Source organism: Sturnira hondurensis, unplaced genomic scaffold (assembly GCF_014824575.4).
Source record: "Sturnira hondurensis isolate 20B ecotype Veracruz unplaced genomic scaffold, ASM1482457v3 Scaffold0018728, whole genome shotgun sequence".
Taxonomy (NCBI): domain Eukaryota; kingdom Metazoa; phylum Chordata; class Mammalia; order Chiroptera; family Phyllostomidae; genus Sturnira; species Sturnira hondurensis.
Genome location: NW_028091359.1, coordinates 16,752,314 through 16,778,336, shown reverse-complemented (window position 1 = coordinate 16,778,336; position 26,023 = coordinate 16,752,314). Strand labels below are relative to the sequence as shown.

At 45.3% G+C, this 26,023-nt stretch overlaps 1 protein-coding gene across 4 annotated transcripts in view; it reads left to right on the top strand.

The window, feature by feature from the left end:
- FAM222B (family with sequence similarity 222 member B) overlaps nt 1-25,747 on the top strand; it is a 73,234-nt gene extending 47,487 nt beyond the window's left edge. For all 4 annotated transcript variants that reach the window (XM_037069823.1, XM_037069824.1, XM_037069826.1 and 1 more), the window contains 2 exons: nt 13,781-13,902; nt 21,133-25,747. In XM_037069823.1, the coding sequence (XP_036925718.1) occupies nt 13,821-13,902; nt 21,133-22,739 (1,689 nt within the window). In that variant the 5' untranslated portion in view covers nt 13,781-13,820 and the 3' untranslated portion in view covers nt 22,740-25,747. The remainder of the gene's footprint in view (nt 1-13,780; nt 13,903-21,132) is intronic.
- Nucleotides 25,748-26,023: the final 276 nt, after the last annotated feature.

Below are 26,023 nucleotides of genomic sequence, written 5' to 3'. Positions count from 1 at the left end.
CTGATGGTTCCTCATGTTTAATGTAGGTAATGCATCTGCAGCAAGAATATCACAGGAGTGGTGCTGTGTTCTTCATTGCATCCTTTTAGGATGTGCTGATTTTTATGTGTCACATTCCTAGTAGTATATGATCACTTGAGTACGGTGTTGTCTGCTAGGCATTTCTATGTGAAGTTTACTCTCTTTTTTTGTTTTTAATTAGTATTTCAGGAGGAGTTACTTTGAACCTATGTAAACACCCCGTTCCTCTTTAAACCTTCAGTTTACTTATTTATATTAGTATTGATTCATGATTTTCTGTTTTATTGAATAGGACATGATCTGTTATTATCATTTGTTTTGATGTTCAAATTACACATATTTTGCCAGTAAATCGGGGGGGGGGGGGATTACATGTTTAACCCGAAAGATGCCGAAAGAATTTGCCATGTTTATGGACAATAACTAAGGTGGGGGGCGGAGATGGGAGGGAGGTGGGGAGCACTGGGGGCGGCAGGGCTGGGAATACAAGAAAGAAAGCTGTACTTGAACAAGAGTTAAATAAAAAAAAGAAAAATTAAAAATGATATTTAAAGTAAAAAAAAACAAAGAATTTGCCATGTTTATTTCAAAGGAATGGCTGATACTACCCAAAGTAGTACCTTAGGAACAGTGGTAGAAAACAGGTTTACAGTTCTTCTATTCCTGGCACATGTCTCTGTCATTCAATGTACTCATTCTCTGTTCTTTTTAATTTTCAGTGTGTAAATTTCTCTTTCTGAGGTTTCCCTTGCCAGTTGAACATACTGTAGCTTCTCTGTCCTTTGACATGTTACCATTACTCTTTGTGAACTTCCTTTCCTGCACAGTGAGATGTACCAGACTCATCTGGTAGTTTCTCTGCCTCAGCCATTTCTACAACGAACCTTTGTTCTGTTAGTGGAAAATTCAGTATTTAATATTTTATTTGTTTATTTGTTTATTAGAGACAGGGGGAAGGTAGGGAGAAAAACATAGATGTGAGAGAGAAATATCAACCAGTTGCCTCCTGTATGTGCCCCACCTAGGGACCAGGCCCGCAACTCAGGCATGTGCCTTGACTGGGAATCAAACCAGTGACCCTTTGCTTTGTGGGACAACGCCCAACCAATTGAACCATACCAAGCAGGGCAAGACTTTAGTATTTAGATGGCAAGATCTGAGTGGACCCTACTGGGATTCATGTTATTGGACAGGGAGTAGTCACTGCATCCCCTCTAGGGATGCTCTCCTCATGTCACTTGGGTTCTGACTCCCCACATCAGCCCCCACTCTTTGTTCCTTTGTGGATGCCCTGTTCACTCTATTTGGGTGCTTTCTATTTCTAACCAAATGAAGTGATTTAACAGAGGTAACTGGGTGAAAGTTGATAAGGACACTCAGTTGGTGAGGGAGGCCCCAGAGAGAAAAGTTTACAGAGTAGAAATTAGGACAGTGAGTGTATATACTGAACAAATGAGGCATGTACTGGGAATGACGAGCTGTGAATTTTTGTTTTCTGCTATTGTCCAAAAAATGTTAATTTGAGTACTGTTAGCCATTCCTTTTGAGATAAAAGGAAGGCAATAATTTGGATGTCTGTAGGGTTAAACATGTATTTACATCATTTTCCCTGATTTTTCCTAATGTTAGAATAATCTTGAGTTAAATTGCTTTGTTTGGGCGGGATTTCAAATGTGGTATTAGGCATTTATTTGACCAGTTAGAACCGCTCACACACTGATAAGTAACAATGTCAAATGGTTATGAAATTTCTCGGGCACAGAAGAGGGCAAAAACACTTTGCTGATCTGTGAGTGAGTTGTGGTACTCTGAATCCTTGAGAGGTTTAAAGGACCACTTTTTTAGGTTTTATTTTGTTTTTCAGGCAATTCCTGAAATGAGGAAACTTCCTAAAGCTAAGTTCAGATTCTTACTTCATTGGGTATTTACTCTTACTATACTCTCTCTATAAAAGTATTCTTCCAGCAGGGACAGTCTCTCTGTTCTTTCTTCTTCCTGTGGATTGAGCCAGTATTCCAAGTTGTATTAGCTAGTTGTGGTGGTTTGCAGGATGTAGAAGGAGAAGGACCTCCTCTTTCTAAATAGGCTTTCAGTCCCTGAGTCGTTTGGAGGTTTAGTAGCTTTTATTGCTTTCAGAGACCCCTTAGCTTCAGAAGCCTGGTAATTCCTTGGACTGGGTAGTGTGAGCCATAAAGCCTTGAGTTACAGTGAGTCTCAGACACATAACAAGGAAAAATCTTTTGATTTTCACTAAGACTATAGAAGCCCTCACTAAACTTTGTTATATATCAGGATTCTTATAGTCCTCTACTCAGGCGGGAGAGGAGAAGGAAGGGCCTATGTGAACACAATGTATGCATATATATCAGTCATGCCTTGTCTCAGTACATTGCCTATTGCTGAACTCTTGGTGGCACCAGACTAGAAGACACAGTGAAGGGCAATGTGTGAACTGCAAGTAAACATTAATTTCATTGCCTGTCTGTACTGAATTTACTAGCCTTTTTGAAACTCTTCCCTAGAAACACAAGGTATATAAACTCAAGGCATTGTATAGCAGGGGCATCCAACCTTTTGATGTATCTGGGCCACACTGGGAAATTAGTTGTCTTGGGCCACATATTAAATACACAAACACTAATGAAAACTGATGAGCAAAATGGTTTTAAGTAAATTTACGATTTTGTGTTGGATCACATTCACAGCCATCCTGGGCTGCATGTGTCCTGCAGGCCACAGGTTGGATATACCTGGCAGAGAACTCCTTCTAGGAAGGTAACAGACCAAATGAATATATACTGGATATAGCAGATGCATGACTAAAAACAAATGTGATTCCCTCTGCATACTCAATTTAAAACACCTTAGAGATCAGCTCTGACCAACATGGCTCAGTTGGATGGGCATTGTGCTGCAAAGCAAAGGCCGCAGGTTCAATTCCTAGTCAGGATTATGTGTGTTATGTGCGCAGGTTTGTTCCTAGCTGCGGCATGTGCAAGAGGCAACCAATCGATGTTTCTCTCCCTCTCTTTCTCCCTCACTTCTCCTTTCTCTAAAAATAAATAAATAAAGTTCAAAATGAAAATAAAACACCCTACAGATCAGGGAAATGCTTTCTGTCAGAGACCTTGAGGGGATCTGTGATGCCCAGCTTCTAAAATCCCTTGAGGGTCCAAGTGGAAACGACTTAGAAAAGGTATGAGTTGAGTTAGTTGGGGTTAGTTGGTGTTCAGAGAAGAGCATGAGGATAGGAGGACAAGAGTTTTCTGTACCAGGATTGTTTGAGGATGAGAGATAACTGTGTTTGACCATTATTTGTATTATTTTCTGAAATAGTTTTCTCACTGTGAATTATACAGCTTTCCCCTGGCTGTGGGGAGCCTAACCATATAAACTTAAAGCTTTTCTTTGCCTTTCTGTAGTTACTTTCCCAATCTGTTCTAACCTTGGTTTTAGTTGCTAGCTTATAGTTCACCTTAAAAGGATTTTTAGTAAGAGCTGATTTCAAAGTGTTGGGCTAGCAAAGTGTAATAGAATTATAGTGCAAAGTGCTGATCTGGGACAGGTAATTCCCCAAATCCATAGGAAAATTAATTATGTTTACACTTAAAAAACCCCACTATGGGCCCTGAGTGGTGTAGCTCAGTGGATTGAGTGTGGGCTGAAAACCACAGGGTCTCCAGTTCAACTCGCAGTCAGAGCACATGGCTGTGTTGCGGACCAGGTCTCCAGACGCAACGACACGTTGATGTTTCTGTCCCTTTCTTTCTCCTTCTCTTCTCCTCTCTAAAAATGAATGAATAAAATCTTTTAAAAATACATTATGGTATGTTTTTGTTGTATATAATAGTATAAGAAGAGGAATATGATAGGTGCTCAGCAAATATCAGTAAATATTAACTTGAAGTAGCATAGTGTTTTTCAAACATTTTTGTCTGTGCCCACAATAAGGATTATATCTCAGTAAATAGATACATATAATTTATGTAGTTAAAACAGAGTCAGGAAACAATAAGCATTCTTACTGTACTCTGCGATTATTTTTAATTCACTTTTTAAAAATGCTGGTCATACACTGAGGATAACAAAGTACTTTTCTAATGGAATGAGCCACAAGGCTAGAAGTTAAGACAGAAAATCCAATATGAGGTCCACTATTCTAGCAGTAGGTTGTTGGACAAGTTACTTGATGTTCCTAAGCCTGGGCTTCCTAATCTATAGAAAGAGAATGGTACTTGTTCCATGTAAATTTAAAAAATTGTCTTAAATTTCAAATGAAATAATATATGTAAACATGTTTCAAAGTATAAAGAACTGTAAAATACAAGGTGGTGGTTTGGCTTTATAGGCAAAATAAAAAGTGACCTGGATTTTGATAGGTTAGAAAAGTGATAGCCAACATTTAAATAATGTTCACTACATATCTGGCACCAGTGTCCTAAGCACTTGAATATAGTAACAGTAAACCTACCTCACAGTTCTCTCAAGTATGTACATTTTCTAGATGAAGTTAAGTGTCTTTCCCAAGATCACACAGCTAGTAAGCACCAGAGCTGGGATTCAACGCCACAGTCTTTTTTTTTTTAATAAGATTTTATGTATTTATTTTTAGAGAGAGGGAAAGGGAGGGAGAAAGAGAAGGAGAGAAACATCGATCAGTTGCCTCATACATGCCCCAACAGGGGATTGAACATGCAACCTGGACATACACCCTGACTGGGAATCAAACCAACAACCTTTCATTTTGTGGGACAGTGCTCGACCAACTGAGCCACACCTGTCAGTACAACCAGTATTTTTTTTCTTTTTAATTTTATTGTTGTTCAAGTATAGTTGTCTGCATCCCCGTCCCAACCCCAGCCATCCCCACCTCCCTCCCCTGATTCCACCCCCTCCCTCCTTGGTTTTGCCCATGTGTCCTTTATAGTTTTTCCTATAATATTTTTTCTTTTTAAAAAATATTTTATTGATTATGCCATTACAGTTGTCCCATTTCCTCCCCTTCATTCCCCTCCACCCTGCACACCTCCTCCCCTCCCATTCCCTCCCTTTAGTTCATGTCCATGTGTCACAAGTTCTTTAGATTCTATATTTCCCATACTATTCTTGCGTTCCCCCCCCCCAGTCTGTTTTCTACCTACCATCTATGCTACTTATTCTCTGTACCTTCTCCCCCCTTCTCTGCCCACTCCCCTGTTGCTAACCCTCCATGGGTTCCCCAGGGTGGGGAACCCAAGTCACTGGGTTGTAACACTGTATGTGGGGGCGGGATCAGAGGGAGCAATGGCAATTTTTCCTTTTTCTCTCAGATTTCAGTCCCCTCTGCCACTTCCCACAAGCAAATTGGGCCCTTCTGGTGCTAGTTCCCAGTTGGGTGGGCTCCTGTACGTTCTAGGACCCTGTGGGTCTCCCCGTGGCCTCTCCTGTGAGGTTGGGAGCCTCTCTTGGCACCTTAACCCCCGAAAATTTTTCCAGTCAGTGCTTTTAAGCTTTATTTCCTATTGCCAGGGCCCTGGGTTGCAAGGTCTTTCTCACTGACCGTTCTTTAACCTGCCTGGTTTATCTGCGTGCGAATGTGTGTCCGCAGTCAGCCAGCCAGCGGCCTTGCAAGCCTTACTGGGTTTTTGTCCCTGTGTGCCCGCCTGGGTCACCAACCACTGCCCTTTCCTGTAGGGCAGGACCCCTCTCTGCCTGCCCCTGACTCTGCCCCTCTACTGGTCTGGATGAATGGTTCATTGTTGTTGGACTTCGGTACAGTTCAATGTTTGGGTTGTGTTTTTGTTTCTAAATCCTTGTCTTTAAATTTGGTTCTGCAAGGAGGTACAGTATTTCCTCCTACGCCTCCATCTTGTCTGGAAGTTCATTTGTTGTTTTATTGATTTATGCATTTATTGGTTGTTTCTTCTGTGTGCTCTGACTAGGGATTGAACCCACAACCTTGGCGTATCTGAATGAGACTCTTAACAAACTGAGCCACCTAGTGAGTGGCCAGGGCTACCTTTGTTTCTATTGTGCCTGACAAAGCCCATATTTTTTTTGAGATTTTATTAATTTATTTTTAGAGAGCGGAGAAGGGAGGGAGAAAGAGAGGGAGAGAAACATCAGTGTGTGGTTGCCTCTTATGTGCCCACAACTGGGGACCTGACCTACAACCCAGGCATGTGCCCTGACTGGGAATCAGACCAGCAACTCTTTGGTTCACAGGCTGGCACTCACTCAATCCACTGAGTCACACCAGCCTGGGCCAAAGCCAGGATTTTTTAACAGCTTGCTAAATTCTTTAAATTCTTTTTTCATGTTGTAGCTACAGTCTATAAAATTACAGAAGCGACACTGGGGAACTGCCTTTTCCATTTTTATCTGAAAGAGTATGTGTGTGGTTTGACTTGTTGAAGGACCTGCTAGACACCCTGAGACTTAATCAGTATCTCTCCTATAGACTTCCTTTATTAAGAATAGTTTGGCCCTAGTCCAGTGTGGCTCAGTTGGTTAGAGTGTTGTCCCATAAACAGAAAGGTTGCAGGTTTGATTCCCAGTCAGGGCACATGCCTGAGTTTCGGGTTTGGTCCCCAGTCTGGGCATGTATAGCAGGCAACTGATTCAGTGTTTCTCTCTCTTTCTCTCCCTTCCTCTCTCTGGAATTAAAAAAACACAAACAAATGAACCAGTAATTTGGGGTTGTTGCCTCAGCTTCCCCATCTGGGTGTGAAATCAGTACTTCTTGTACCTGTCAGCTTTTAATGGACTGATAAGACTTGGAACTTTGCAGATTAAAAATAGCCACATAGCCCTGGCTGGTGTGGCTCAGTGGATTGAGCGCGGGCCTGTGAACCAGGGGATCGTGGTTTGATTCCTGGTCAGGGCACATGCCTGGGTTGCAGGCCAGTTCAAGAGGCAACCATACACTGATGTTTCTCTCCCTTTCTCCTTCCCTTCCACTATAAACATAAATAAATAAAATCTTTTAAAAAATAGCCACATAATTTTATCATATTTGTTGAATTATATCTCATCTGGATGATAATTTGAAACTGTAATTTAGTACAAGTTTTTATAGGAAATTGTAAAAGGTAAAAATCCAATTATTTGTGTCTTATTTCAGGGAAGCAGTTTTTTCTCATTTCTCGTTGTTCTCATTGTCTTGCTGGGCACAGTCTCAGGTACTTATGAGTAAAATTCTACTCAGTCTGAGTCTGAGAGCTCTGCCTGTGATTATGAATGTTATGAATGTGGCTAAATACAGAGGCCAGTGTACCTTGATTCAGCTTAAATGATCCAGCCTGGATAGGGCTTTGGAAACTCAAGTCTGTTACATACCATAGTGAAAAATTGCACATTCTGATTTAGTTGCCTGCAACAAACACAGCCTGAATTTTCAAATTTTTAGGAACACGGATTTCTACTTCAGTGGGAGTAAAGTACAGAAACCGAATGATACTTTCAGTACAGTGCAAAAGTAGTACCTGGGCTTTTCCTTCTTTTTAAAATTTGTCCCCTCTTAGAGTGAAGGCACCTGCACGCATGAGCACAAACTTGTTGGTGCTTGTATTACCCATGTGTTTCAAGGGTGTAAATTCAAGTAAATTCCAAAGCTTGGGATTAAAGTATATACTGTTCTTCAGGAATGCGAGCCAGTAATATTATTAAGCATCTATTACGTGAATAATCTTGTTCCTGACCCAGTAACTTGAGTGGATAAGTAAAAGACCAGGCTCTGGACTTAGGAAGTTCACACTCAATTTGAAAAGCTAGAATGTCCAGGGAGATTATTTTCCTGGTACTGCAATAACAAATTCAAGAGAAAGCACTGGGTCATAGATGAGTTAATTAATAAGGGGACCCAGGAAAGAGCATCCTTGCTAAAGAAAGCACTGGCAGCCCTGACTTGGTGTGGCTCCGTTGGTTGGGTGTTGTTCCACAAAGCCAGAGGTCAGTGGTTTGATTTTCAGTCAGGGCAACTGCTTGGGTGGCACCCCAGGTCCCTGGTCGGGGTTCGTACAAGAGGCAGCCTGTCAGTTTCTCTCTCACATCGATGTTTCTCTTCCTTCCTTTGCCCCTCCCTTCCCCTGTATCTAAAAATAAATAAATATCTTTTAGAAGAAGAGAGCAAGCAAGCACTGGCAGAGAAAATGCCTTAGGGACTTGGTGGGAAGAGGACTTGTCGTGGTGGGTTCTGAAGGGTAGTTAGGGATGTTTTCCACATCCCTCGAGCTTTGTATATATATGAAGCAACCTTTTGGTTTATGGGACGATACTCTAACCAACTGAGCCACACTGGCCAGGGCCAAACTATTCTTAATAAAGGAAGTTTATAGGAGAGATACTGATAAGTCTCGGGGCGGGGGGAGGGGTGTGTTTGTGGGTATAATAATCATCATACCTTCAAGTGAGGATTTTTAAAAAAGTAGTCATTTTAGTAAGTCCTTAGCTCATGGATAAGAAGCCTTAATCAGGGATAGTGATGACACTTTTAATTAATACAGTCTCTCAGTGTTAATCATATTCTCTTCAAGATGCGTGTGCTCAGTATTTTAGCCGTTGGATATATTTTATTCAGTGGAGTCCAGGATAAAATGGGGCATAACATTTTCTTTCTTTACCTGGGATCTCAGAGATGGTACTGTTCTCGGTTTCACTTTTAATTAATGGCAGGTTTAAAATGTTGAACCACAGCATGAATGAGAAATTGGTTAATCAACCATTTTTTGATGGGGTTCTTTTTGAAGGTGGAGGTTTGGCAGAAAGAAATGGTACCAAAACAAAATGTATTGTGGCTCAGTTGGTGGAGCATCATCCCCATAAACTCCAGTTTATGGGGTCACCAGTTCAATTCCTGGTTGGGGCACATGCCTAGTTTGTCGGTTGAATATCACCCCCCACCCACCTCACCCCACCCCCGGCCCCCTGTGCCCCTGTCAGGGCACTGTGAGAGGCAACCAATCAGTGTTTCTCTCCCCCATTGATTTTTCTCTTCCTCTCTCTTTTCCTCCCTCTCTCTCTCTGAAAACAATAAGCATGTCCTTGGGTGAGGATTAAAAAAAAAAAGCAGGCCCTGGCTGGCGTAGCTCAGTGGATTGAGCGCGGCCTGCGAACCAGACAATCGCGGTTCGATTCCCAGTCAGGGCACATGCCTGGGTTGCAGGCCGGTTCCTTGCAGGCTAACTCCCAGCATGGGAGGCACAAAAGGCAACCATACATTGATGTTTCTCTCCCTCTCTCCTTCCCCTCTAAAAAATAAATAAATAAAATTAAAAAAAGCATACTGGAAGGTACTAGATTGTGGGTGGTGAGACTACGCCAAAAAAGTGATTGCACCCCTAAGTAAAAATTCCATTGCCAGGATTTTATCTGCTTTGCCCCACTTTTTTCACCAAAAAGCATGAAGAGGAGTCTTCCTCTTCCTGCTTTCCCTCCCCTTCAGCGGTCCAACGCAGGGACACGCAGCACAAACAAGTGAGGTGGTGGTACTTCACAGGCCTACCCTAAGGCAGAGATGGTTGTTCTTTATCAGGTGCCACCCAGAAAAGAGTGTTGCATCACAACTCTAATAAAACCTCTATCAGTCTTCTGAAGCGGGGAAGGCACAAATGAAAGTGCTTTCGAGTTTTCCCAGTAGGGACAAGGGCTTTTGTCCCTTAATTAGAGGTAGTCTGGGAAATGCTAGCACTCATGAATGTCCCAGGAGAGTTTGAACACCTTAGTGCTGTCCTCACTGTGATAATGGCAGTCCGCTGTGTAGACCGCAGCTGGCAGTGGGGAGAGCTGGTTGAAAGCTCACTTGGAGAGGCCCTGCCAAGGGGATCTTTTTTTCCTTTCTCTGTGATGTCTGCAGCTCGCTTGGCCGGAGCGCCCGGTTACTACTTGATTCTCTTCAGCAGTCAGGACTTGAATTCTGAGGCCCTTTCAGAAGTTAGTACTAGTGTTTATTTCTGGATCTCATTGTGCTTCTGGAAATATCAGCTGTAAAATTTTATTTGAATTTATGTTTAAGAAAAGTCAGATGGCTATCGAAATATGTGGGTGGTTTGAAGTTTTTGAGTGAAAGGCCTGTGCTCCGCTGCCAGGCCTCCGGAGGACTGCTTTGTACTGTGTATCCCTGCTTTCTGGGGTGGGTTGTGGGAGGAAATTGCTTACTTCCTGTTTCATCACAACCCTCATGACCTTGCCACATTCCCTGTTGTCCTTGTCCTAGCAGAATCTGATTCTTGGCTTGAGTGAAACTGGGCAAGGGGCTTGGAGACATCCTTAGTATAGGTAGGTCCCTGACCTTTTGAATTTTAAAGAAAGGGCCACAAATTAGCTGTACTGTTAGCAGCCCAGGTGATGTCATTGAGAGCTCAGGAGGGTTCTAAATTCGCCCTGACGGGTGTTGGCTCAATGGATTGGGCATCGTTCTGCGGATCAGAGGGTTGCTGGTCTGATTCCTGGTCAGGGCATGTGCCTGGGTTGTGGTCCAGTTCCCTGGTGGGGGCGTGTGAGAGGCAACTGATAGATGTTTTCTCCTGTTCTTTCTCTCTCCCTTACCCTCTCTCTAAAAATGCATAAATAAAATCTTAAAAAATAATAAAGAAAGCGTGTTCTGAACTTGCTGAGTTTTTTGTTGTTGTTGTTGTTGTTGTAGATAAATTAATCATGGCAGACTCCAAGCTCTGGTATCTTTTTTAGTTATTCCCTCTCTCCTGCCCATACTAAAAATTGACTTTCTAAAATCTCTACTATATTCACCTTTTATTTTTCTTCTTTGTTCACTGCCAGTAAATCTTTCAGTGCCTGTTTGCCACTGTTTAGCTGGCTTAATTTTTTTCTGTTCTGTTGAAGTCTGGAGTTGTGGCTTGAGGGGCAATAAGTTATGGTCAGTTCTTTGGATCCACACCCCTATTTATCTCTTCTTGGTGGCAGACATCAAAATTTAATAGGTATATTAGATTATGGTGATCATTTGTAGACTGGTTGCTTCCAAAGAATACAGGGAGAGGGTGTTATCTGCAGACAGCTGAGTAAACATGTTCTTTGTACTTCCATCATCATAGCATCTCATTTATCCAGATGGAGTATGAGGCCTGGAGGTGGGAGTGTGCTCAGGTCCTTCGAGGAGCTGCAGGACGATTACTGTGGCTAGAAGTAGAGTCAGCAAGAGGGACAGAGTGGTTAGAAGATGAGACCAGAGAGGTAATAGTAACAGAATAATTACTATTCTGTTAGTTACTAATAGTAATAGTAACAGAGGTAATAGTAACAGTATGTGAGGCTTTGTGGGCCACATTAGGAGTTTGTATTTTATCTCACACACACACACACACGCACACACACACACACACTTAAGAGAGAGAGAGAAGCATCAATTTGTTGTTGTTCCACTTAGTTATGCATTCATTGATTGATTCTTATACATGTCCTGACCAGGGATCAAACCTGTAACCTTGGCGTATTGGGACAATGCCCTAACCAACTGAGCTACCTGGCCAGGGCCATCTTTTATTCTAAGTAACATGGGAAGTCATTGGAGATTTTTGAGCTGATATGATAAGATTTCCTTAAAAAATAAATGACTCTGGCTGTTCTGTGGAGAATAGATTGGGTTATGGCGGGAAGCAGGGAACAGGCAGATCATTTAGAAGGTTATTGTAGTAGTCCAGGCTAGAGATGATGAGACAATGAATGGAATTATTACCTATTTCCAAGAAAGTTTGGGAGACCTATTTAAGAAAACGCTAGTAGCCTGGGCTGGTGTGGCTCAGTGGATTGAGCACCCACCTGCAAACCACAGGATCGCCAGTTTGATTCCCAGTCAGGGCACATGTCTGGGTTGAGGGTCAGGTGCTTGGTTGTGAGCGTGCGAGAGGCAACCATTGAGAAACATTGAGAGAGAAACATCGATGTTTCTCTCTCCCTCGAGAGAAACATTGATGTTTCTCTCTCCCTCTTTCTCCCTCCTTTCCCCTCTGTCTAAAAAATAAATAAAATCTTAAAAAAGAATGAAAAAAACCTGGCTGGTGTAGCTCACTGGATTGAGCACGGGCCTGCGAACCACACAATCTCGGTTCGATTCCCAGTCAGGGCACATGCCTGGGTTGTAGGCCAGTTCCCAGCAGGGGACACATGAGAAGCAACCATACATTGATATTTCTCTTCCTCTCTCCTTTCCTTCCCTGCTAAAGATAAATAAATAAAATAAAATAAAAAAAAGAAAGAAAACAACTAAAGCCCCTCAGACAGCCTATTTCACAGTGTTAGGCTCCAGTATTTGTTAATGCCCTTCCTTTCCTTGGAGTTTGCCCTTAGCTATATTAGGACCATAGGAGAGGGGTTATTAAATAGAGATCAGCATTCACAGGGATGGGATTGTAACTAGTACCTCAGTCATTTGACCCCAACAGAAGACTTTTTATTCTTGAGGTACTGCAGTTGGCACACTGTGTTCATTCTGTCGTCCCACCCACCAGAGACCTAAAAAGACTGATTCTGTGCCAGAACTCTTGGGCGGCTCTATTCTCATTGAGGCATTCAATCTTCAGTTCTTTCTGCAGTTGGTATCAGTTTGAGCAGCCTCTTGTACAAAGTATCTTTTCAGCTACCTGGACTTGCAAGCTGGAGCTCTGATACTCATCATGACAAGGTAGTTTCACATACCTGAGAGGGCCCTCTATAAGAGAAAGAGGTTTTGTGATCTTTAACATTTGAACATTCCCCCCAGTGTTTTGTTGTGATCTAAAGCCTTAGTATGCTACTTTGATTTCTGGGTTTTGCAGTATGAGAAAAGAATTTCATGTGTTTTAGTGCATTACATTTCTTTGGGAAAAGCTTGGTGTTCAGTATACAGAGCTTGCTTGGCATTGTTGACACGGTTTCCTTTCCTACAAAAGGCCACCTCAGTCCGTATGTCTTGTTGGTACACAGCACTGATGCAACCATGCCATCTTGACATAATGTCAGGGTCACTTGGGCTTCTGGCAGCCTACTACTTCCTTGATTTCCTTGGGTGCAATACAGTTTCGGGGTGGGGGTGGGATCCAGGAGGTCTAATTGTGTGATAGGCAATAGGAAGGGTGAATCCCTAGAAACTTACGAAATTTGCTTTAACAGTAGTTAATTTTGTTTTCTAGGATGCTTTTCTCCTTCCTTTTACAAGTGAGTTCAGGTTACTCGAGTGTCAGAAGTGAAACTTTGGGTGCTTCTGCAATTCGTATACTGTACTGCCTCTGGAAATGCCTGACTTCCAGGCCCCCAACCAGCCCTGTAAATAAACTGAGCCACACGCTGTGAGGGCCAGCTCTGTTCAGGAACACTGTTCTGTTTTCAGGGAGAAATCGTTTTTCCCTTCACCTCAGTTGGAATGTGTCCTACCAGCTTTTCTGCTCCTTCGTTGGCTGAGTACAGAAGAGAGCCAGCGTGCCATTCATCTGGCAGCCCCATGACCCTGGGCCTTTCCTAAAGCCCATGACAGGGAGAGGCGAAGAGCTTGTGAACAGAAAAGGTCTTATAGATGTACCTGTATTTTTCATTTAGTGGTGTGGATACGTATTTTTTTCCCCACCCACTCACCTGTGCCAACTGAAATATCATTTTACGCTTAGTAATATAATAGTTGGGAGCAAATCGTTACTGCAGATAAAAACACAAATGTATTTTCAGCCAACACACTGTTAATTAAATCGCTTATCTATCTAAACTTGGGCCTGTGCTGCCCATATCAGATGTCCCCGATTTCTTCCTTGAGTGAGTTGCCTTGTGTGCCATGGCCTTGTTTTTCTCATTACAGTGTGAGTGACTGCCTCACGTTGTGTTGATGCTGGTCTGCCATGCTAGCCTGTCTGCCAGGGCCAGGTGACCTGTCCTTTCAGCTTCTTTCTCACACGCAGATGAACACTGGACTTCAGAAATGTAAGTAATCTGGGTCCCAGGGAAGGATGTGTTCCCTTATTTTGTCCCTACATTTGGGCTGTTTCGGAGGCGTATATTAACCATGGACTTTGGTACCTTCAAGATATTCTTCAGTACAGACAAAAGAAAGCCATTGCAAAAACTCTTCAGTAATATATAAGACACTTCTCTGGTCACCGAGGTCCTCGAAAAAGTACTAGAATTTTACAGTGCATAGCTTCTTAATTTTAATTGTTGCTGATAGCTGTTTGTTGAGCAACAAAACTATAAGGAACTTTATAGGAGATACATATAGATACATCTGTTTATCTATCTGTCTAGCTATATCTATCTATCTACCTATCTATCTATAAATATATATCACCCTTCAAAAAAGTTTCTCAATTTGCCCTGGCTGGCGTAGCTCAGTGGATTGAGCAAGGGCCTGCGACTCAGACGATCGAGGTTCAATTCTCAGTCGGGGCACATGCCTGGGTTGCAGGCCAGTTCCCTGCAGGGGACACACCAGAGGCAACCATACATTGATGTTTCTCTCCTTCTCTCCTTCCCTTCCCCTCTAAAGATAAATAAATAAAATCTTTAAAAAAAAGTTTCTCAGTTTGAACCCCCATGAGTAATTAAATGAAGACATATAGTCTAGATTACTTATTGTGTGTCTCTGAAACAAGCTGTGTCCACTGTTCTGTTGTTCTGAACTCTCTGAGCACTCTCTACCATGGAAACAGACGATTCTCTCTGGCTTTGCTGTGTGCCTTCTGAGCCAGTGACCTCAGTTCACAGCAAGTAAAGAAGTGTTCATCTTCAGAGGGATAAAGAGCTAATGTACTTCCACAAGATTGAGCTTTTGAGAACTGTCTGTTGGATTCCCATCTTAAACTGGCTGGAATTGGGGCTTTATGCTTCATACTTCCCCAGATTCCTCCCTTCTACCTTTGCACTGCATGATGTGCAAGGAAAAGATTCTATTCCTGGCTCATTACCATTTACAGTATCTTCAAGTGTTAAAATGGCCTTAAATTTGGAATAGACTTTCAGGACAAAAAGGGGAAATCAGTGAAGCATCTAGGCTTACCCTTTAACAGAAAAGGTCTTTGGCATCTTACCTGAATCCTTCATGACAGGGTTTGGCAGGGTTTTAGGCTTTGCAGGCCGTGGTTTCTGTTGCATCTATTCAGATCTGCTGCTGTAGGGCAAAGGCTGCCATAGATAATCTGTAAACAATGTGTGTGACTGTTTCCAATTAAGCTGTTTAGAGAAACAGCAGCTGGATTTTGGCCCACAGTCTGTAGCTTACCAGCCCCTGCTCTGTTAGATCATCTTCAGAAATTAAAAATGATCTAGCCTCTGACTTCCTGTCTTTGAGGAAGAGTAAGACTCAGAGCCTGGCTAGGTGTGGGATTTGGCCAGTGAATCCAGCTTGCGCAATGACAAAGCTGAAGGTGACAGTCTTCCTTCTGCAGCTTCCTGACTCAACAGGCAAAACCCTGCTGTATCAGCTTTCCCCCTGGCCTTTCTCTTAGTGAGTGACGACTAGTTGACTAAATTGTGTAGGTGCTCCCTGGCCACCCAAGTCTGCTTGCTAACTACTTGTGACTGTTTCTGGGCTTCCAAGGACACCACTGGGAGGGGAGTATACTTGGAAGTATCCACCAAGATGGCAAAGAGCAACGCCCTGTCTTCTGGATTCCTTAGCTTGGGCAGCTTCACCCAGAGATGTGATGTCAAGGGATGACCCATTTGGGAGGAAAAGCAAATTGGCAGCTTTGTCTTGGGTGCTGACATTGGATCTCCACTTCCTTTCCCCCCCGAAAGCAGCTCTTAAGTAGCCTCTGCCAACCACTGCCCCAATCTTTATTTAAGAATTGAGATATCCTTCTTTCTTGGTTTCAGACCCACCCTTCTATTTGGTGTCTTATAATCTCTTTGACACTCGGATTGCTATCCTTAACTAAATTCACACTTTTGCAGAGGAGAAATCCCGCTGGTCTTTATAAGCTTACTTGCTTTCTTCTCTCCTCTCCCAAAATGAATAAGAAAAAAGAAAAATCTTACTGTGTGACTTAGAGCTGTTAGTGTTAAACATTTACAGTTAAGGTGAGATGGAGCATAAGCTCTGTCTCCTTTGGGAACCAGCAACTAAAGGTCTGCTTAGAACCCAAGGCTACCAGTTATAAAAACCCTAAAATCAGTTTTGTGACTTTGCAATTCAGCCTTTCCCTACTTCCAGACCCATTCTCAGAAGGGTCTTCTAAGTCCCTTAGAAACACAGCTTGGTATCTGGTGGGGTAAGGATGGGATACAGATGTTTGTAGATTACTGTGCTTTATGTTATAAGAGTCAGCCAAGGCAGGAGAAGTGGATCAGGGTCAGGAGGTGGGAAATGTGACTTCTTGGTCCAGCACTGTAATTCATCTGTCCAATCACCTACCCCCAGCCTTGAGCTGCCATATGAACAGACTCAGGATCGATCCCCTCTAACTTCACATTTTCTCTTCTCCCCTTCCTTTCCTCTGTGTACAGGAAGACGTCCTTCATTTTCCATCCTAGATGTGTACTTTGCAATAGGGCAGGCTGGATTAAAGAACACCTGAGTTTGGGGTGGCTCTCGTACTTGTTAGAGGACCACATTTAGGGCTAGGAGGATGCTGTCCTACAGCTCTTCCACATTATGTATTCCATGATGTCACTTGCTTTGACAGTCCTAGCCATTTTGGAACTCTGTTCTTGAAAATCTGTTTTCCTCTGACCCATCTTCTCCTAATTCCTCCAGGAAACATGTTTTTCACGTTTTTTCCTTACTAACCCAAGGCCTCTCTGCTCCTATTTCCTAAGTTCACGGTCAGGTCTGTAGTAGTGGCTCAATAAATATTTCTGAGTGAATGGCTAAAATGACCAAAAGACCTTGGTTCTCAGAGCATCTTTTAGATAACAACTTTGACCTCTCTTATTGTACCTTTTGGGGCCTGGGACAAACGTCAAAAAATCTTTTGCTGCTTCTTAGTATGCCTGTCTGCCCCCTTGTGGAAGGGTTTGGAAATGGTGAATTGGTCTAATGGTTGAATAAACTCAGAAATATTAGCCTGTATCTGTTGAGTGCTCACCATGTGCCAGGCACTATCTTGAGTACTTTTATACATGTTTTCATTCATTTCTCAATAATTCCACATGGGAGACTCTCTTATCTTTCTTTTAAGGATAAGAGTGTTTGCCACTTGCCAGTGTCACATTACAGTTCAGTGACTTGCCTAGAACTCACACTCAGGTCAGACTCCAGAGCTTTCATTATAAACACACTGCATGTGCCTCTCCACCTATAGGTTCCTGCTGCATATGCCACCCATGCTGTCTGACCTTCAAAGTAGAAGGATACACAGGGAGGTCCCGGTGGGGAAGCCTGGGTTCAGGCAGATTTCATCCCTAGTCCCTGGAACAGGCAACAGTGCTTTCTGCTACACTGTACTCAGACTCAAGCCCAGGGCGTCCTGCAGTTGGGGCTTCCTTTGCCAGCTTGCTTTGTCCCGTCCGTGTGCAGACTCAGGCAAAACTGCTATCCTTAAACGATCTCGCAGTTGTGGTTCCCGTCCGTGGAGTGCTTTCCCATTCGCTGGGTCTTAGTGATTCTGCACAGCAGCACAGCAGGTGTCATTCCTCCTTATCAACGAGGGGTGACTGAGACTGGGCAGTTACACAGTAAAGCCAATACTTGAAAATTGATCTCTTTTATTATCTGACCACAAATTCCCTCTTCTACATACTGCCTTATGTCTTTTTAAGATTTTATTTTATTTATTTTTAGACAGAGGGGAAGGTGGGAGAGAGGGAGAAAGAGAGGGAGAGAAACATCAATGTGTGGTTGCCTCTCATGAGCCCCCAACTAGGGGCTGGGCCTGCTACCCAGGCAGGTGCCTTCACTGGGAATTGAACTGGCAACTCTTTGGTTCGCAGGCCCTACTTAATGTCTTATATCTTAATTAATGACACCGTTGATATTTGATTTTAGTAAAGTTTTTTTTAATCTTGAAGAGACAGAGAAGCATCCGTTTGTTGTTCTACTCCCTTATCCATTCATCAGTCGCTTCTTGTATGTGCCCTGACTGTGGAGGACACCCTCACCAGCTGAGCTACTTGGCCAGGCCCTCAGTTCAGTATTTAAATAAGTTGTTTACAAAGCTGTGGTACCTGCGCTAGCTGTGACTTAAGGGAAGGTGTTTCAGAGGAAGGAAAGGCTTCAAGGTACCTGTGTGTAAAGAGTGAGACAAGAGTGTTGAGCCCTGTTTCAGTTCCTGGTTGGGGCACACGCCTGGGTTGCTGGCCAGGTCCCCAGTTTGTGGGCTCACTTGAGAGGAGTCAGCCCACGTTTCTCTCACACGTTGATGTTTCTCTCCCTCTTTTTTGCCCTCCCTTCCTCTCTCTCCAAAAAAAAACAAAAAACAACCCTGTGGAGGAACACTTGACTTTTTACATGGGTTAGGCTTAAGTCGGGAATATGAGGTTGGTGGTGCTAAATCCTCAGAATGTGTCCTCTTGTTAGACATACTCATCTCATCGTTGATATTCTTCCTTAACAAAAATACTATAGCCTTTGTCCACCCTCCCCTCCCCACCATTTCTTCCTTTGGTTCTGATTCCTTCATTTGTCTGCCCTCATCCTCACTGTCAACATCAGTGGAGGCAGGACAAGAAGAACTAATCCGTGTAAATGGCCTGTTTCGTACCCCTGAGTGAAGCCAAACTCCCTTCTGCCTCTGCTAGACAAAAACTTGCAGTTGGTGCTCAGTTGGAGCAAAGAAACCCTATTATTCAACAAGTCACTGTATCCTTCTCTCTTAGTTTTGAGGAGAAAAGCCCACTAACATGGAATAAAGCCCAGGGGCAGAACTTTACTTCCTGCCTGAACTGAAACTCAGCAGCTTTGGCTTCTGTTCCTCAGCCCCAGTTACTCAGCCAAGCAGTACCCACACTGACGGCACTTCCCGTTATCTGCTGCAGCTCTGCTCTGGGTAAGGCACTGAGCCAGAAGTGGTGCGTGATTCTGACCAGTCACACAGACACCTAGGCACAGTGGCTGACCAGGGCAGCTTCTGATGGAGTTCTGGCACCTTGAGCTTACGGACTATCTCTCGGCAATTCTAGACGTTTTTTGTATCTTGTCCAGGAGAGTGTAAGAAGGGTCAGAAAATGGTTCCACTTTGTGAAGACCGAAGCCTGTTAAGTGGCTTGTAAAAAACAACCCAGACACTACTCTCAGGGCTTTGACCCTGCTCCCCAACTGCTGCTACCGCGTGGGTGGGGAGGTTTCTGGACCTCTCTGCCTCCCTCCTCCTCCTGCCCTCAGTTGTCACCATCACATGCATTGTTTTAAGATTTTCTTCAGCCCTAGTTGGGTAGCTCGGTTGGTTGGAGCATCGTCCCGATACGCCAAGGTTGTGGGTTTGATCCCTGGTGAGGGCACATACAAGAATCAACAATGAGTGTCTAAATGGGTGGAACAACAAATCGATATTTCTCTCCTTCCCTCCCTCTCTCTCTAAAAGTCAGTAAATAAAAAAAACCCTCAAGTCTGTCATCTTTCAAACATTTCATGTATGGGTAGAACATTTATTCTCTACCCAGTAAATAAAGTAGAGCCTTGAATATGTCTGCCTGTCTCCTAGGTTCAGGGCATTGTTCCAGTACCTTTTCCTTTCTTTACCCTTTTTGCTAAGTTCTGCCTTGTTTAACATGGACCCAAATCTCTGCCCGTCCTAGACCTGAGCTTTCTTTTCCTGCTTCCAGGAGCAGCCATTTCTAAGCAGCCAGTTAACCAGCAGTGCCACCAAAGCACGGCAGCTGTGCCCCGTGCCCTCTAGCACACTCACTAGCCGGCTTCTGTTCCCGTCGATGCCCAGTGATGTGACTCTGAAGTGGGGTCTCCTTGAGCCAAGTCAGCTGAAGCCACAAGCTGAGCATTCAGTCAGCTCAGCCCCTGGTCTGTATGGCCGCTTCTATGAGGGGCGGAAGTAGGGAGGGAGTCAGTTAGCCAGTTAGCGGAGCCTAGGCTCCCAGCCAAGCCCCTTTGCTTTTGCTTCGGGCTGTCCGTGCACACACTCACGTCGTTAGTGAGCCGTCTGTGTATACTCATGGGAGGCCCTCCCTCAGAGAGAGGGATAACGGAGCACAGAGGCCCCCTCGCAGGAGCTTGGCCTCCTGAAAGAGCTCCGCTCTCAGAACCTTTTCCTTTTTGACTGGAAGCCCCTGAGGGGGGCCTGAGGAGATGGGAACAAAGAGACTGTTAACATTAATGAAACGCATTGAGAGGGTATTTCCGCAGTCTCCAAAGGAAGGCAGGTTTTTCCTCTTTCATGTTGGAAAGTGACAGCTGACAAGGGCCAATGCAGACTATTTTTGGCTCTCAGGACTTAAAGATTCTCTGGATCCTTCTCAAATTCCTTCCCTGCTCCCCTGTCATTATTGTCACCCCCCCCCCCAAGGAAATAAATAAAGCTTTTGATCTTCACCCAGTCAGGCTGAGAGTAAGCTGTAAACAAAAGTGAACTTGTGACGTGGGGGTGGGGGACGATGTTGGCAGCTTATTCCTCTGCTCCTGAAAAAGAAGCATCCTGTCTGCTGTGCCAGTTTGCCCACCCAGTGAGCATGATGCCCCAGCTGCCAACGCTGAGCAGAAAGCTAATGCCTCACTGCCTCACAGGCTGAAGAGTTGTCACTCTGGATGCCCCCTTTATCAGGATGTCCTAGGGGAAGGGACTGAGCGCCCTGACAAGCAGCTGTACTGAGAACTGTCAACCCCAAGGCCAGCATGGACTGGTGAGGACTTGGAGAGAGTCCCCTGTAGGAGGAGAGAGACTCTGATTACCTCTGTAGGAACCAGCCATGGTCTGGCTCTGCCAGGTTCCGCACTTGTGAAAGTTGCTCTGCTGTCCTGTCTTCAGTGCCATCATGTGTAAGAGAAGAGTTTCGATAGTACCTGCTTCCTAAAGCAGTAGCAAGTGTTTGCTGAGACAGTCTGTCACTTAGCACAAGCCCTGGCCCATTATAAGTGCTGGCTAAATGTTACCACTGCTACTGTGGGGCCTGAGGCTATATTTGAAACAAAGGCTAGAATCGACAACAATGAAGTTAGCCCCCACCTCTTCCACCGTAGGCCTGCAAAAGGGAAATCTAGGACTGGTTGGCTTGGCACTGATGAGCTCCCTCTCCTTCTTTGCTCTCCTTCCCCTTCTCTCTCTCTAGGGGACACTACACAGAAAATGAGAACTGCTCACTGTCCTACCCCAGCCGAATTGGACGCGTATGCTAAGAAGGTCGCAAACAACCCACTGACTATAAAAATCTTCCCCAACAGTGTGAAGGTTCCCCAGCGGAAACACGTTCGTCGTACTGTGAACGGCCTCGACACATCAGCCCAGCGCTACAGCCCCTACCCGACTCAGGCTGCCACCAAGGCAGGCCTGCTTGCCATTGTCAAAGTGCCAGCCAAAAGCATACTCAAGGACTTTGACGGCACGCGAGCCCGGTTGCTCCCTGAGGCCATCATGAACCCCCCAGTGGCACCCTATGCTACTGTGGCACCTAGCACTTTAGCCCACCCCCAGGCCCAGGCTCTGGCCCGCCAGCAGGCCCTGCAGCATGCACAGACCCTGGCCCATGCCCCTCCCCAGACGCTGCAGCACCCTCAGGGTATCCCGCCACCCCAGGCACTGTCCCACCCTCAGAGCCTCCAGCAGCCTCAGGGCCTGGGCCACCCTCAGCCCATGGTCCAAACCCAGGGCTTGGTCCACCCTCAGGGTCTGTCTCACCAAGGTCTCCAGCATCCCCCCAATCCCTTGTTGCATGGAGGCCGGAAGATGCCAGACTCAGATGCCCCCCCGAATGTGACCGTGTCTACCTCAACTATCCCCCTCTCAATGGCGGCCACCCTGCAGCACAGCCAGCCCCCGGACCTGAGCAGCATTGTGCACCAGATCAACCAGTTTTGCCAGACGAGGGCAGGCATCAGCACTACCTCAGTGTGTGAGGGCCAGATCGCCAACCCCAGCCCCATTAGTCGCAGTCTGCTCATCAATGCAAGCACCCGGGTGTCGACCCACAGCGTCCCCACACCAATGCCTTCATGTGTGGTCAATCCCATGGAGCACACCCACGCGGCCACAGCCGCGTTGCCTGCTGCAGGCCCTGTCAACCTGCCCACGGGCATCCCTCGAGCCCCCACTGGCTACCCTAGCGACCTCAAGCCAGTCACCTGGAACCAGCATCAGCTGGCCCACCTACAACAGATGTGCAGTGAGGCTGGTGGGACGCCAGCCCCTGGCCTGACAGGCAAGCATGCGACAGGACGTGAGTTGGCAGGGCCTGGCTTTGTGGGCAAGGCCCCTGCTTACCCGCAGGAACTCTGCCTGGCACAGTCCTTCCATCTGAAGCCACCCCTGGAGAAGCCAACCCCATCCCCACCAGTCAACGGCCTGGCAGCCCCACTGGCCTACCCCAATGGTCACTACTTCCAACCCCTATGGAATAACATCCTGCCCACTCCCAATAGCGACAGCTCGGGGTCTCAGGACCTTACCATGCCATTCCATGGTGGGCAGCCCACGGGTGCACCCCTCGACTGTGTGGCGGCTGCTGGGGCCCACTACCGAGCAGGGACCGGGGGCGGTCCAGTGGCGAGCCAGAACAGCTTGATGCAAACAGTGGATTACCTAAGTGGGGATTTCCAGCAGGCCTGCTTCCGAGAACAGAGCCTGGCCATGCTGAGCAAGGCTCACCGAGCCCCTGGCAACCGAGCCCCTGACCCCACAGATAGTCGAAGTCTTCATATTCAGCACCCTGGGTATAGATAGGTAGCCCGGGTGCCCTCCACAAGCTACACATCATATACCCCTTCCTAGGTTTAGTCTTTCTTTTCAGTAATTGGATAGTTTCAAAGTTTTATTGCTCCAATGTGATCATTCTTAGATGTTTAAGAAAGGGAATTTGGTGGGGTCTAACAGAACAGGGGGGGTCCTCTGTGCCCTCATTCTGTCCCCTCCACCAGGCCGCTTTTGCGTTTACGTTAAGATCTAGTCCCAGTCCCAGGCTTTTTTCTTAGCTGCCTGCCTGTCAGTCCTGCACCATGCCTGCACCCCCCTCCCCCCCCCTCCCCTTGCATTTCTCACCAGCCGTCTGCTGGTCTTCCCTGCTCCGCCTTTCCCTTAGGACTGTGGTGGGCTAAGGAAAGGGCCCTGAGTGAGGGGCCCAGCCCCCTAAGCTAGGCCTCTCCCTGTTTGTCTTGATCTGGACTAAGAAGCCAGACTTAGTGCTCTGGGAGCTACTTCCTTATTCACCCCAAAGACTTCAAATCAAAACTGATCAGTCTTCGTCTCTCAGCCTCTCTCCATTCCTCAAGGCTTTGTTTTACATCACATTGATTTCAGAGCCACTGACTTGCCCTTGCCACCTTTCTCAAGGGCATCTTACAGGTACTTAGCCACCATTGTGAGAGGTGGGGAGGGGAATGTATCTTTATGTTGGTGTCTTGGTTCCTGAGTCGCTTTTCCAAACCGAGAGAAATTCAGTGACCATCCAGCACCCCCAGGATCCCTTTCTTACTGTCCTCTCCTAATTCACCGGCTGCCCTCATTCCCCACCTCCCTCAAAAAGATGAGCAAAACAAACAGTTGTTTTTGAGGAGTTAGGTAAGGGATGATCACATTGGAGTTTGCAATTAAAAACACCAAAAAAAAAAAAAAGCATTTTGGTTCTCTACACTGGCTAAGAATATTGCTCTACACTGTAAGTTTTCAATGTCATGTTTCTGTGTGAATGTAGTGCGGGTTTGAGTAGCATTGTGTGTGAGTAGCCCCACAGGGACATTCACCTAGACACCTCCTTCTGCAACCCCTCAGTTTGATGAGAAAGAAAGAAAAACACAAAGCCTTAAGCTCTGAATTCTTCCTTTACCAAATGAGCATGGTTCTAACAGCTGAAGATGGGCGTTCATTGGAAACAGCCCCTCCTGCCCCTCGTCCATCCTTCACTCACACCTACTCCGTGCTCACTGCATCTCATTCCCAAGTGACAGTTGGCTAGAAATTTAAACTTTCCTGTAACTTTGAACTTAGATTATGTTTTGTTGTGATTTTTGCACCCTTCTGTTAAAGATGCATAGTTGGGCTCTGTGGGTTTTTTTTGTTTTTGTTTTTGTTTTTAAACCAAATATGCCCTTCCTTTTCCTCTTGTCTGGGGAATGTGAGCTGATGTTCTTATTTAAGATTTTGGTTTTGTTTATTATATACTATCCACTGTTCTTTAGCCAGAAATTCTCTAGTGATCTGAAGCAGTGTGACTGAAGACCAGTTTTTAAATTATGTGTTGGCAAGTTGCCTTATATTTAAAAAGAAAAAAATGCCTGATTGTGTTATGCCAAATGATAGCAACATGAAGTCCTAATTTATTGTTCCCAATTGTTTTCCTGCCGTCTGTGAACACTGGTACCTCCTTATCCCTGAGCCCTTGGGAGCACCTCTTGCTCCTGGTGCAATGCCTTCTCGCAGGGTGTTGGCACCATCTCACCCAGGGCCCCCTTCCAATTCTTGCTTCTCTGAGTTAAATTGAACGAGCACTACTGTCTCCCTTTATCCCTTGCTTGAGCTTCAAACCAGATATTTTTGCTGTGATTTTTTTCTAATGCCTCTCCCCGAAAGGTGAGCTGCCATTTTAGGAAATTGGACCAGACACCAAGTTGGGGGCTTTAACTCAAACCTCAAACCCATCTCTTCCTCTGTGGGGGTGCAAGTCTCTGAAGCGCTCACTCACCCCTAATCTGCATGGAAAATGTACTGTGACCCCACCTCCACTCTTAACTGCCCTCGCCTTTGGTGTGAGATGTTTCCTAGTTCACCTTGAGACCCTCACCCCTCTGCCAGCCAACCCCCAACCAGCAATAAGAGGCCAAACCAGGGCCTCCTACCCATAATCCCTGCCTCCATCCCACCCTGTCCCTAGGGAATACCAGGACTCCCCAGCTGTCCACATACTGTAGCATTCATTCTCCACCTCCCTCATCTTCTCACCTGTGGTGGTTTATGGGTGTGATGGGGTTTTTAAGATTATTATAAACCAGTAAAAGGAAGAAAACCTCTCAATCTTGTCCTATTTGTTTATAGTGGTTTCTAACGCCTCATTTACTAGAAAGGAAGTAATTTCTCATTTTTAAAGCAGGGGTCTCCTATTCATCTCATGAGAAGCCTTTCCAATCCATATTGTGGACCAGGTGCTGGGGGGATTGTAAGGCATGAGAGTAGATTCTACAGTCAGCCCCCAGAAGGTACGCAGCTGGCTGCGCCTCTCCCTAGGTGGGCCAGCCGGTGCCTTGAGCGCTGATGGGGCAGTATGGTTTGCCACCCTTCAGTGGGGGTCCGCAGTGTGCTGTCACTTCCACTCCAAGGACCGGAAGTCATTGGGAAATGAGTGTTCTGCTGAGAAGCCATTGAAGACCAAATGTTCCTTCTGCCTCCAACACTGCAATTTCTGAGGGCCTCTGACAGGTGGTATTAGGCTTCGAATCTGTAACATGTAAAGTTGCTCTTTGGTGACTTGAATCTTGAGGATTGAGAGCTGAAGAACTTGTCCCTTTTTTTTCTGCAGGGGGGCAGAATCCAAAAGAGCTATTTACAGTTGACCCTTGAACAATGTAGGGGCTGGAGAGGCCTACCCCCTGCCCCTCCGCACACAAACACAGTAGAAAATAACTCCAAACTTTACTAATAACCTACTGATTAGAAGTCTTGCCAGTGGCAGTCAACACATTTTGTATGTTTTATGTAGTATATGCTGTACTCTTTATAATAAAGTAAGCAAGAGGGAAAATGTTTAACTACAAGAGTACATTTACAGTATTTATTGAAAAAATCCACAGTTCAAGCCTAGTTTGGGGGTCAACTAGATTCCCCATTTCCTTCTGCTGAGTACGGATTTGGGCCACAGCGTGATGGAGGAAAGATTGGACAAGATGTGGGATTCGGTGAAGGTGGAGTCACTCGCAGTAGCAGGAGTCGGCGGTGGCTGCCAGAATACCGTTGGAGTGGGAAGCGCTTTCCCCCCAAGGGCATAGTTGTACTTGCAAGTTGCCCACTGCAAAGGGGCT